Source organism: Leptonychotes weddellii, unplaced genomic scaffold, assembly GCF_054177405.1.
Source record: "Leptonychotes weddellii isolate Sample4059 unplaced genomic scaffold, ASM5417740v2 HiC_scaffold_4102, whole genome shotgun sequence".
NCBI classification, from domain to species: Eukaryota; Metazoa; Chordata; class Mammalia; order Carnivora; family Phocidae; genus Leptonychotes; species Leptonychotes weddellii.
This window is the reverse complement of record NW_028007495.1, coordinates 1-12008: the sequence shown is the minus strand read 5'-3', so window position 1 is coordinate 12008 and position 12008 is coordinate 1. Positions and strand designations below refer to the sequence as shown.

The window sequence follows — 12008 nt, the reverse complement described above, 5'->3', positions numbered from 1 at the left end:
GGAGGGGAACGACACTCACCTGACAGTCATCTCGTACAGTGCAGGCAGCTGGGCAAAGTCCGAGTGCATGAGGCTGACGGCCCGTAGGAAGCGGCGGTCCTGGGGGGTGGCCACCTGTGGTAGGTTTGCTTCCGGAAGAGGACACAGAAGTTGTGGGTAGCGGACTCCTCCCCCACCCTCCCCACCCCCAGCACTATAAGCAGGGCGAGCAGGGGGCTCAGGGCCATGAGAGCCAGCACCCAGGGTGCTGGGCCCCTTCAGGTTGCCACCATGAGACAGAGAATGAGCAGCACTGGTGTCTGCCCATGAATACCAAAATCTCAAGGCAGACCTTATCACAGATATTTGAACATGTGTGTGCTTCTCTCAAAATGTTGGAGAAACAACCAAAAAAAGACAAATGAGTAAGGAAGTGTTTGCCAGTCGAATTCTAAACTCAGTGGGAGCTGGCTCCCAAGCGAGAAAGCAGCATCCTAACTGCCGTCCACAACTCTGGGCACAGCACCAACCCTGGGGGCGCCGGCCCCGAGTCCTCACCCCCACCCCTGTCTACGAGGCACCCGGGCCCCATGCGCCTCTCCTTACCGGTCAGCACGTTCTGGATGCGGTCATAATGCGTGAAGCTGTACGTCCTGCTGGGGGAGGCAGCCACGTCTTTGGGCAGCGTCTCCTTCAGGTGGACCTCCAGCCCGTTCAGGGACGCCAGGCTACTGTGGTACTGGAAAGGGGCGGCACGGTTAACCTCAGCAGGCCAGTGCTTAGGAAATAACGAGCCGAAGATTACCCGAGTGGCCACCTGATGTAGCAGAAAGAACTCTGACTGGTGTTTTTACCTGCTTTTAGAGAAGTAACTCCTGCCCTTACGTTCTTTTTTTTTTTAAGATTTACTTATTTGAGAGAGACAGAGGAAGAGAGAGAGGGAGCGAACGTGGGGGGTGGAGAGGCAGAGGGAGAGAGAATCTTAAGCAGGCTCCACATCCAGTGCGGAGCTCCACACGGGGCTCGATTTCACAGCCCTGAGATCATGACCTGAGCCAAAACCAAGAGTCGGACACTTAACCAGCTGAGCCACCCAGGCACTGCCCTTATGTTCTGATGCTTTCTTAAATTGTAGAAAAATCAGAAAATAGAGGCGAACAGAAAAGCTAAGGAAGAAAGCGAAGTTCGGATTTCTGTATCCACAGGCGACGTGTTACTGGAACACAGCCACTCCGTTTATTTACATGTTGTCTACGGTGATTGCACTACAGCAGTGGAGCCGGGAAACTGTACAAGGCTGAAAACACGCGCCAGGTGTTCCTTTACGTTAAACATTTGCCAACCCCTGATACACACTAGCACACACATGACCCTCACAACAGCCCCAGGAGACACGAAGCCGGGCTAATTCCTGGATCCTCCAGCTTCTAGTCAGTAGTAAAGCAAGTGGCTTGAATGTCAGCGTGTGCCATGATGTGCGGAATAACACACCTTCTCCCAAAGCACCCGTTTCACGGGGGAGGGGTGCATTTTCATGAAGTATTTTACACTAATACCCTGGCACTAACCTCAGGCCTCATCTACTGTACACGGACAGCTCCAAGTCCCACTGTAGCAATGAATAACTGATCTGATCCCTGTATTTGAAGGTCAGTAAGATTATCTTGGGTTTCAAGCAGGAAACTATCAGTGGCTCTATGCTGCCCCCTGGTGTGAGCGTACTGTTTTCTCAGACCCATTGGCAACCTCTCCTGGCTGCTCCCCTCGCCCACCCCCTTCCACCAAGCTCCCCGTCCCCACCCTCAGCAAACATAAAGAGGTGGCAGTTCATCCACTGAAAGACAAGATGGCAAATGACACGAGGGTCCCTTGGTGGTGTATAATATGATCATGGAGCCCTTTCAAAGTGGTGGGGGAGCTCACTGTCCTATCTGAACTGGTTTACCATGCTGCAGGGGACCTGCTTTTCTTGACAGCAGGAGAGGGGAAATCAGGTCAAGTATTTTGTATGCAGTTCCAGGACAAAAAGGCAATAAAAGATCTCTCCCAATTATAAAACAGACAGCCTTCAGGCCTGATCAATAAAGCCCGCTCTCAAACCAGCAAGCTGATCAAAGTTAGTTAGTCCCGACTGTTTTTAGAAAAGAGGAGTTTTTCTTTTTCATTACACTGCATCTCTTTCCTGGGGCCTGTCCCACACCAAACCCTCCTTTGCACGAAAGCCCAGGGAGGCCGCTGTGTCAGGACAGGAGTCCTGCATGACAAACCAAGGCCAATCACTCCGGGGTCAGATCAGTGGGGGAGCAGATGGGAGGGGGCAGGGAGACAAGGAACACGCCAGGATTCTGGACCCTCCACTTTGTCTTCTTCCTGGTAAAACGGGAGTTTCGGTGCCTACCCCCAGTGCTGCGCTCAGGCTTGGCTGGAATAGCAGACATCAAGGCTTTAGCATCCACTGAATGCAGACTACATTTTAATTTACTTCCTTCCTCAGGAGCAGCCTATGCTATTTTTTTTTTTCTTTTTCTTTCTTCTGGGCGGGGCGGGAGGAGGTAAAGATAGCATATCCAACTTCATTGCATCCAAATGCTGGGCCTTCAAAATAACCTGTCTGCAGCTTGGGGCGAAGCAGAAGAGGCCCCGAGTACCAAGGCATCGTCAGGGAGACAAGAGATGGAACACCGCGACCCCGCGGGCCCCGGGGTGCTGGTGGAAGGGGGAGGGTAAGTCCCTCACGGCTGCGGGGAAAGAGGTGCAGGAAGCAACGCAACCACCACTGGGTGCTGTGCAGACTGTGGAAAGCGGAGATAAGCCAGCAGGCCGGGAGAGGGGCAGCCTCTCACCTGGGGCTCGGCGCAGAGGAAACTGCCTTCCCTCCTCTGCAAGCTCCAAGGTGACTGAGCCTGAGCCCTGCATGCTAATAAGATCGCCTCAGAATAATACAGATTTAAGAACAGAAACAAGGCAAGCCCCAGGACACCATTTGCCCTGCAGCTATTTCAACCTCCTGTTCTTCCTGCTACCACTTCCCTGCCAACCAGGCGAGGCTGTTACTATAGCAACTGGAGCTCCAGCGTGGGCCTAGGCTGCGAGAAGGCCAGTTCACGCTGCCCCAAGTGCGGAAGGGGCTGGAATGCTTTAAGAGGAGCCTTCTGGAGCCCGTTAGCATTTCAGATGTCCCAAACCCGCTAGGAAGGGGCCACAGATCACCACGGTTCAGTGGAGGGAAAGCACAGCCTTCTGCGATACTCCCCATCCGGGCTGTGACTCGGGCAGAGTACAGACTCCAGGCCACACACAACCTACAGCCGCCCAGGCTGGGAAGGGAGGCCACCGGAGCTGGTGGCGGTGGCCGCGGCACCACCCTGGCCGTGCTCCCCATCTTCACCTGTGTGATGCTGCTCGCGCTGCACCTGAAGGGCAGGGCCCGTCAGCACCCCGACGCTGCTGCGGGGGAGGCCAGAGCATCCCTGCCCTGCGCTCTGGGAAAACAGAAGAAGTGGCAAAGGGCCAGGGAACTGACTTTGTGGGACACCTCTGCCCCCAGCACTGTGCGCTGCACTGGACTCACTCACCCCCAGCCAAGCCGGGCCGTAGGCACGACCGTCTTCCGCGTGTGGAAAGCAGGTGGGATGGCCTACAAGGTCCTGCAGCCCTGCGCGGTGCTGCCGGAGGGGAAAACCTGCCCTGCTCGTCCCCGCTCCCGGGAGCCAGGCCTGCACACACTCACCACCTCCTCGATGGCAGCATCGTCACCCAGCAGCGGCTCCTCGGCCAGCAGGGACAACACCAGCCCGTTAACACTGTGGGTGTAGAGGTTCATTGGCACGAGGCCCACACAGGATGCTGGGGTTGACCTTGGGGCACTTCCGTGTGCGGAGGGACCGTAGTCGTCCTGAGACTCTGCCAAGTCTGAGCTGCCAGGTGCTGAGCAGCTGTCGTGCACCCCAACACGCTGCTCCACGCCCTGGTCCCCCACGGGCAGTGTGGTTCCTCTCTGCCTCAAGTCTGAGCAAGGCCGTGACTGAGGCCTGCTTGTCCTTCTGGGGAGGTGGTCTTCCCTGGGAAAGGGGGCTAGGCTGCTGTCCTCTGGGAGGCCGTCGTGCTGTTCCAGGGCTCCGTTCTGACTGAGCATCTCAGGAGTGGACGGAGAGAGGAGGCTGCTGATGGCCATGGCCACGACCACGGGCGGGGTGTCAGGTGGCTCGGGTTCCCGGTCACCAGAGTCCCTGACAAATTCCTCAAAGGCAGGACCACCACCATCTGGGGCGCCCATATTCGGGAGGGCAAAATAACCTGAGGCTGTTGCCGTTTCCTGAGCTTTTGGAATGTGGATGGCAGACAAGTCTGGCTCCTCCCCCGCCAAGGGCAGACGAAGTTCCTTCACCAGGGAGTAGCCAAGACCGGGACCCTCGTCCCTGGCAGGGCTGTGCAGTTTTGCAGGCCTGACGTTCTCCAGATCACGGCCAGCCAAGAGCCCGTTCTCCGCCTTGCCATCTGGCCATGCTACGTCAGGACATGCAGACTTGGGAGTGGCTGCCAGCATCCAGGCCGTGGGCTCCACGTGGCCAGTGGCACTGTCTGTCGGGGCAGCGGTGCTCCGAGGCTGTGGGTGCTGCTGGGCTGAGCACTCCTGGAGTCCAGCCGGCACTGTAGCAGGGCTGGCAAACAAGGCAGACGTTGAGGGAGGGGCGCCCGGCCAAATGCAGGGCAGGTGCCCTTCCCTGGAGAACACTAAAGAACCGCTTCCCTAAAAAGCAGGGCCACTGGTGACAAGTGGGTGCCCGAGGCCACAGAGCTGAAGAGGCCTTGGTGGTCAAACCACAGGAGTGAAAGGAAGGCACTGTCTGGCCCTCAGGGCTTCACACGGTGCTACCAGATCACCTGCTGGAGACAGCAGGGCCCGCTGCGTGAGAGCCAGCCCCACGTGCAAGTCTGCTCTGAGTCAGGGCCTGGACTGGATACCATACGTACACTATTTCCCATTTTAACACCGAGCCCATGGAGTAGGTTATCACTGGGTCTCTTTTACAGACGAAAACCCTAAGGCTCTGGCAGGGAATGGATTTGCCCAAGGTCACACAGCTGACAGGTGACAGATCTGGGACTTGAAACCCACAGCCGTCTCACGATGCCAGGTGCCTGTTCTACATGCTCGAGTCCCAGATGCTCCTTCCACGGCAGAGCGTGGGGAATATGGCATACGGAAGGCTAGGATGTCCAGGGGCTTGTGTGCATACACCCACTTGAGGGAGTCCCTCCAGCACGGTCTACCAGGAACCCCTGTGGCTCCGGTACCTCGTTGCCTGCTCCCTTGGGAACTCGTGGAGACTGGTGGCCTCCTCTTTGGTCAGGAACACAGGCATGATCCGGACATTCGGGGGGAGCACCGCTCCTGGAATCACAAAGCAACACGGACAGGGCTCAGCCCTGGGCTGGGGAAGATGGAGGGGCAGTCACCGCACTTTGGGGGGACGCATCCAACCCACACGCCTGCTCAGAGAGGAGCGCTCTGACATGCTCCTCAGCCCAGAACAAAAGACACGAACCCATAGCTACCGTTTCCGTGCCCAGCAAGCAAGGAGCCCTCACGGGCAGCTTTACTCCTCGCTGTGGAGAAAAGTGACTTTTGGGGGGAAGAAAATCTAGTGGCACTTAAAAAAAGACAAAAACAAAAACAGATAAAAGCTGGAAAAAAGCACTTCCAACCGACAACAGGGATCTGCCCTAACTTGGGCTTCAAAATAAAACAAAATAACCGTCTCAGGGACACCTCCACATCCTGCAGAAGGTCTTTCTGGCCGCTGCCATTTATCTTAGCCCCTCCTAACCAGGATCCCCTGGACCTAGTTTGAGCAGCCTCGTAACAATGAGGGAGGGAGCATCTGAAAACAGGGATTTAGAAGGTACATCTAAAATCATGAGCCTTACGATCAGGATTCTGATGGCTAACTTTGTCCTTAAAGCTCTCGTCTGTTCTCCTAATCTATGAACAGATGAGATAACCCATGGGACTGCTTGGCCTCTCCCATGACTTGTGTAAGGGACAGGCAGCATAGCAGACCGCGTTCTCAAGATGTAGTGAGGCACCTTGCCACTCACCCCGTTCCTGCGGGCCACCCCCTCCTGCAGGTCTTCTCTGCAAATAAACACACACAGAAGTTGGCGCCGGGGACCGCTTTCTCCTCCCGACCCAATCATGACTGCGCCGGGCCATCTGTTCGGGAAACTTAGCCAGGCCCAGAATGTTGGCCCCCACCGCACGCCAGCAGCAAAGCAGATGGAACAGAAGCTCCCCCGAGCTGCTTGCTCACCACCACGGCCGGGGTCAGGCAAGAACCTGCACCCTGCACAAGCAGCAGCTTCCCCCCCAAATGTGCATCAGGCTTCACGCTCTGATTGCTGTTTCCCTCCCTCTGGGAAGGAAAGTGAGGATTTCTGTTAACCTTTTACGCCTCCGGAGAACACATCTGTCACCATATCCCTGCACCTGCCACAGCCCTGGTGTGGAACGTACCAGCTCAACAGGTATGTGAACGCCCCGTGACCCTTGTGATAAAGGATCTGACCTAAACCAAAGGTTATGCAAGAGGCTCTCTGGCTTATTCCGATTCACAATCGAGGTGACAATCCTAATTTTCTCCCAAATTAGGAATTTTCTCAAAAGAGCTTTCCAGACAGTTCAACCAAAGGTTCTAAAATAAGCCACCAAAACAAAAACCAAAAACTCTTCTAGCCAGCATGGCTTGCACTCCTATGAAATGATGTGGCCTTCTTTCTTTTTTAGGGACTTTTTAAAAAACTCGTATTTTATATATAAGTTATATAATTTTACTCTATATAATTCCCCTCTCCCCCTCCAAAAAATCACATAATTCCCTCACCCACAAGCTAATACTGTTAATCTGAGGCATATTTTCCTTTAAGTTTATGCATTTAAAAAAATACTTTGAAACTGCATTATATAAAATTCTATTTTTTTGCTTAAAAATAGACGCTCTGGACAAAGTGTCCCAGCTGGGTGAGGGGGCTTTACAATACCTGGTGCCGAGATGCAGCTGGGCGAATCAGGACCTTGGCCGTGAGGGAGGGTGGGAGCTGGGTGCTAACAATCCTAGGTCACAGGAACAAAAACACCATGAGACAAAATACATCATAGGACTCTGAATTGGAAAGATTCCTAACACCCTAACTGGTGAGGATCTTGGCGGGGGCGGGGGGGGCACCTGGGTGGCTCAGTCGGTTAAGTGTCTGCCTTCGGCTCAGGTCATGATCCCAGGGTCCTGGGATTGAGCCCTGTGTCAGGCTCCCTGCTCTGCTCTCCCTCTCAAATAAATAAATAAAATATTTTTTTAAAAAAAAGATCTTGGGGACACAGCCGGTGGCAGTTTCAATTGGCAAAGCCCTTTATGGAGGGCACTCTGGCCATTCCTACCGAACTTCAAAATGTCCAAACCCTCTGATTTGCCTTGTACCAAGATGCATGCTGAAGAGTATTGATTATCGAAAAAATGGCAAAATCATTACAGAAATGGGTAAACCCCGCAAATGCCCATCAAACAGAGAGTAATTAAGGAAATCATGGCACAGCCTTAACACCAAAAGGTGTGTGGCGATTCTAAGAATGAAGTAGACCAGCATGGACTGACAGAGAAATCTCTACCATACACGCTGAGGAGCCCTGTGATCCCATTAACGGATGCAGCAAAAATAAACAGAAGCAATGTCCGTTGAGGTGCCGGAAACACAGGGAAAAGCAAAGGACGTGCCTCCACCTGCTAACAGTGCGTCTGGGCTCAGAGAAACTTGGGAACTGCGCTCTGTGTGTTTCTGTCTTGGTTCAGTTTTTTCTTTGTTGTTTTTTGTTTTTCACAATGAGACCCTGTTCACACATAAGGTGTATGAGAATGTGCCATGAGCAAGGGAGGAAAACATCATGCTTGATGCCATGCCACCAGTGAGCCTGGAGGCACCACGAGCAGGTTCAGAACCATCATCGTGAGCAAAGGGGAAAGGCATGATGGTGTGCTGTGCCGAGGGCCATTGGGAAGCAGTAGGTCCTTCTCTGTTGGCCCTCTCATTTCGTTCTTTCCTGGTAGAGAAAACTCAGCAAGCAACCAGCCTGGGGTCACAGGGCCGGGAAGTGAGGCCAGGACTGGAAACCCAGCCCATCAGGCCTCCAGAACTTCTCCAGTCACACATTCATCCAGTCATCAGTAAGCTCTGGGTGCAAGCAGCGGGCCCCCAGGAGGAGAGCTGCCTTGGACCAAGCGTGGAAGGGCCCTGAGGGCACCGGGCTCGCTCCAATGCCCTCCAACTACGTGAAGAGGTGTGCTGAGATCTCAGAGGCCAGCCGGGCGACGGACCCAGCCGAGAGGCCAGCAGGAGCCCGAGCAGAAGCAGGTATGGCCGCTCTGCAAGGCTGGCGACAGCCAAGTGCCCCGGAGCCTCGGGCAGCAGGAGGGGTCCACGGCAGGCTTCCACACCCCTTTACCCACAGTGCTGGCCGCTGGTAACCTGGGGATGCCCCATGCTGAGACTTACGTGGATCTCTCCAAAACTGCCTTTCATATTCCTAACCCTTTTGTGGACATAATTTCTAATTTCCTGGCTTTGCTGAAAGACAAGTATGTCCCCTAGGTCAAATCTAAACGACCTGATATTTGCCAAAACAGCCTTCTTGGAACTGGCCAGAGACAGAGCTCCCCACGGGTGACCTGGAGATGGCCGGGCTGGTCAGTTCTGTGTTACAGGGAAAGGTGTCTGGCGTTACTCACAGTCCCTTATAGAGGATGCAGCCGGCTAGAATGCGAGGTGAACGCTGGCAGGCCTGCAGAATGAGGGCTGCCTTCAGCAACAACAGGGGTTCCACCTGTGCAGGGCGAGAAGCACAGCCACAAGTGAGCATGCTCGCCACCAGCCAAGCTGGGAAGGCGGGGAGGCTTTACAGAGTGGAGGGACGGGTGCTAAGCCAAAACCGGGGAAAAGGAGAAGGTACCACGTGGGAAGATCTGTGTCACGTCGTGGGTCTGCATTCCACCTCTCTATACCCAGAACTGCAGACGATGCAAAATGCCAAGTTCTTGGAACAGGGCGGCTTCTGCAGAAGCAGGAAGGTGTGGCTAATGTGGCCTATGGCCGCTCACAGGGGACAAGGGAGGTCTCCGCTCAGCAGACCCTGACTCGATACTGAGACCGGGAGGCAGCGGACGGGAGAGCCTACCCCTCAAACACAGGCTGCGGTGCCAGGTAAAACCACACGACCCCTCCGCTCCCCTCCCTCCGGAGCACAAGCCCTGCTGCCACAGAGCTAGCTGGCTTCGTGTGGCCTCATAACTCTGTCCCGTAACAGGCAATGAAAACATCGTGGGCTCTCACTCAGAGAAATACTCCTCAGCTCCAGGGTCCTTGTAAGGAGTCAGGTGCCTACAAGTCCCTAAAAATACCAGAGAAGGATCTGAACCCGGTCAGGAGTCGCCAGCAGTGACGAAAAGCCTCCTTCCTGTTTCCTGCTGGCAGCTAGAACCTGCGACACCATCGCCATCAGAATTCCGTGGCAACGGAGCAAGTTGTGGAGCTGACGCTCCTCTCTCACATTCTCGAGACAGTGCCCGGGCCCAGCCAGCCATTCGGCAAAGCTCTGGGGCCCACTTCAAACATTTCTCCCAACCGGAGCCAGGAAAACCCGCCCCCAATTCTAGCCGGAGTCGGGCTCTGTGAAGGCAGAGTCACGACGCCACATCCCTGTTGAAGGGACCCTCTCAGCTCCTGCAGTGAGACACGCGCACGGCCCACACATCTCCTCGGGGGCTTCTTAAGGGGGCACAGCCTCGCGTCTCCCTTTGGCCCTTGACAATGAGGATGTGATGCTCACCAGGATCAAGGCCACGGAGCAACGGGCAGTCAGGCTGGCCATACAAGCAGCCGGAGGCCGATGGAACGGCTCCCAAGCACTCTCTCCCAGACAGAGAGACCTCGTTTTTAAAATGTTACCACTGGGCATTTTTGATGTTGAGAACACAAGGCAACCGTAGAATATCCTTATCAAGATAGACGGGGACCCTCAGATGCCAGAGTTCCACGCTTCTGGGACACTAGCGAAATAACACCCCCTCTACGGTATACACTTCGTACCGTTTCAAGCACTGTCTCACTATACCGTCTGCCAACAGTTGTGGGAGAGGGCACTGGGACAGCAGCGTGTGGGTCTGGGATGCGGGCTCTGTTCCTTTACATGAAATGGGTACGGGGGATGAGGGTGTTACTTGAGTCCGGTCCAGGTTCCAGAGGGAACTGAATATCTTGTGCAGATCACTGGTGTTCTTCAGAATCTGTTCAATGAAGGTGTCCCATTCAGCGCACAGGTCTTCCTGAGAGCGGTCCTAAAACGGGAGCCACCTGAGGTCAGCGTCTGAGATCCCGCGAGACACACCCTTTGGCAAGGCTCCCTACTCCTACAAAACTCGTTCCTCACACAGGAAAGTGGCCAGAAGGCAGGGCCCGCTTTAAACCTCCTATGCACACGAGACCCCCCACCTGCCGCCCCCTGAGAACTCAGCCACCACAGACCCGGCGCATGTGCTGGGGGCGGGTGGCAACCTGCTCTTTCCAACAGTCCCCGGGAGGAGGACATGGGGACAGACATTTGCAGTGGATGTGACCTACACCACTGGGGAACAAAGGCATCTGACAGGGGCTCCAAGGCCCCTTGACCTTGTTGCTAGATATGCTGTATTTACGCCAAGTAGAACAGCCCCTAGAGTAACGCTGTGTTCTGGCAACATCAGGTTTGCTGAAAACGCCTCGCCACCATCTCCATACCTTGTAAGCCAGAGAAACAGGCCCATTGTAAAAATTAAAGACTCCAATGAGCTGATCCAGAAACTGCTTGCAGCTAATGTCAGGGAGCTCCACAGCACAGCCCAGGACCTGGAAAGAAGGAAACCAGAAGACGGACATTTTCCTTTGCTTTGAGTACAAGCGTGAAAACCCGGCACCCGGGGCTCTGCAGAGCTCGAATTCACTGACTCACCGATGGGTCTGCCCCAGGCCCACATCGTCCAGCCCAGCTGGTCTCCAAGACAACAAGTACTTTTTGTATCTCCTCATGTTGTCTCACCTGGGATGCCCTCCTTTCTCCTATTTGTCCACAGCTCTCCTGTCCCCTCGGTGCCTGCCACAGATTCCAGCACCTTCGTGGTGCCCATTCTGATCACTCTAACCAATGCTGATGTCTTTTCTGAGCCCTTACATTATCAGGACTGTTATCTGGGCACTGGATGCTTAATGAGGGTTTCACTACAAACACTGGACGGGACTCTGACCAATTCATGAATGGCATTCTCGTCTCCCCGGCTGGGTCAAGTACTTCGGGGAGGGAACTGACCGATCATCACACCGTTCTCTAGAGCCCCGGAATACTGCTACATGTGCTCGGTCAGAAAGGAATCTGGCTGTATGTGTAAAGAGCCTGAAGAAAGTTTGTATTCTTTCACTCAGTGACTCCACCTGTAGGAATCTTTCCTGAGGGAATCACCAGAAACTTAAAGCAACAAAAAAACCCTGGCAGAAAACAGACGCATTCCCTCTGAATGGAGGCTCCCCCTAGGGCCAGGATCTTTGTTTTGTTCACTGATGTAATCCACAGCCTGGCACACGGTCAGTGCTTACCTCTTCCCTGATTAATCTATAGATTGGATGTAACTCTAATCATCATCTGCCATCTTTCCTTCAAAAACTGACACGCTGATTCTACAAGGGAAACTTACAAAGGACCTAAAATACCCAAAGTTGTCCTGGAAAAGCATAAAGCTGGAGGACTTAGACTATCCAATTTCAAGACAGTGCGGTACTTGGATGGGATCTTCTAATAGATCGATGGAAAAGAGGAGAGCCCAGAAACAGACCCCCCCCACTGCAGTTGTCACTTGATCGTCAACAAAGGAACCAAAGGAATCCAAGCGGGAGAGTTTTTTCAACCATGGTGCTGGAACCACTGGATATCCGTAGGGAAAAAGAGGACCTTTGAC

General features: G+C 54.3%; 1 protein-coding gene across 3 annotated transcripts; it reads right to left on the bottom strand.

Moving 5' to 3' along the window:
• On the bottom strand, positions 1–11969 carry LOC102738405 (HPS4 biogenesis of lysosomal organelles complex 3 subunit 2). 3 transcript variants are annotated; one of them, XM_081810867.1, is made up of 9 exons: positions 10801–11969; positions 10245–10361; positions 8757–8851; positions 7021–7093; positions 6082–6118; positions 5278–5374; positions 3710–4640; positions 586–757; positions 1–128 (listed from the first exon to the last, which is right to left on the bottom strand). In XM_081810867.1, the coding sequence occupies exons 1-9, from the start codon at positions 10936–10938 to the stop codon at positions 16–18; spliced, it is 1773 nt and encodes a 590-aa protein (XP_081666993.1). In that variant the 5' UTR covers positions 10939–11969; the 3' UTR covers positions 1–15. The 3 variants fall into 3 exon arrangements, with proteins under 3 accessions (XP_081666993.1, XP_081666994.1, XP_081666995.1); XM_081810868.1 differs by having other exon boundaries at positions 586–718; positions 10801–11957; XM_081810869.1 differs by having other exon boundaries at positions 9854–10361; positions 10801–10833.
• Positions 11970–12008: the final 39 nt, after the last annotated feature.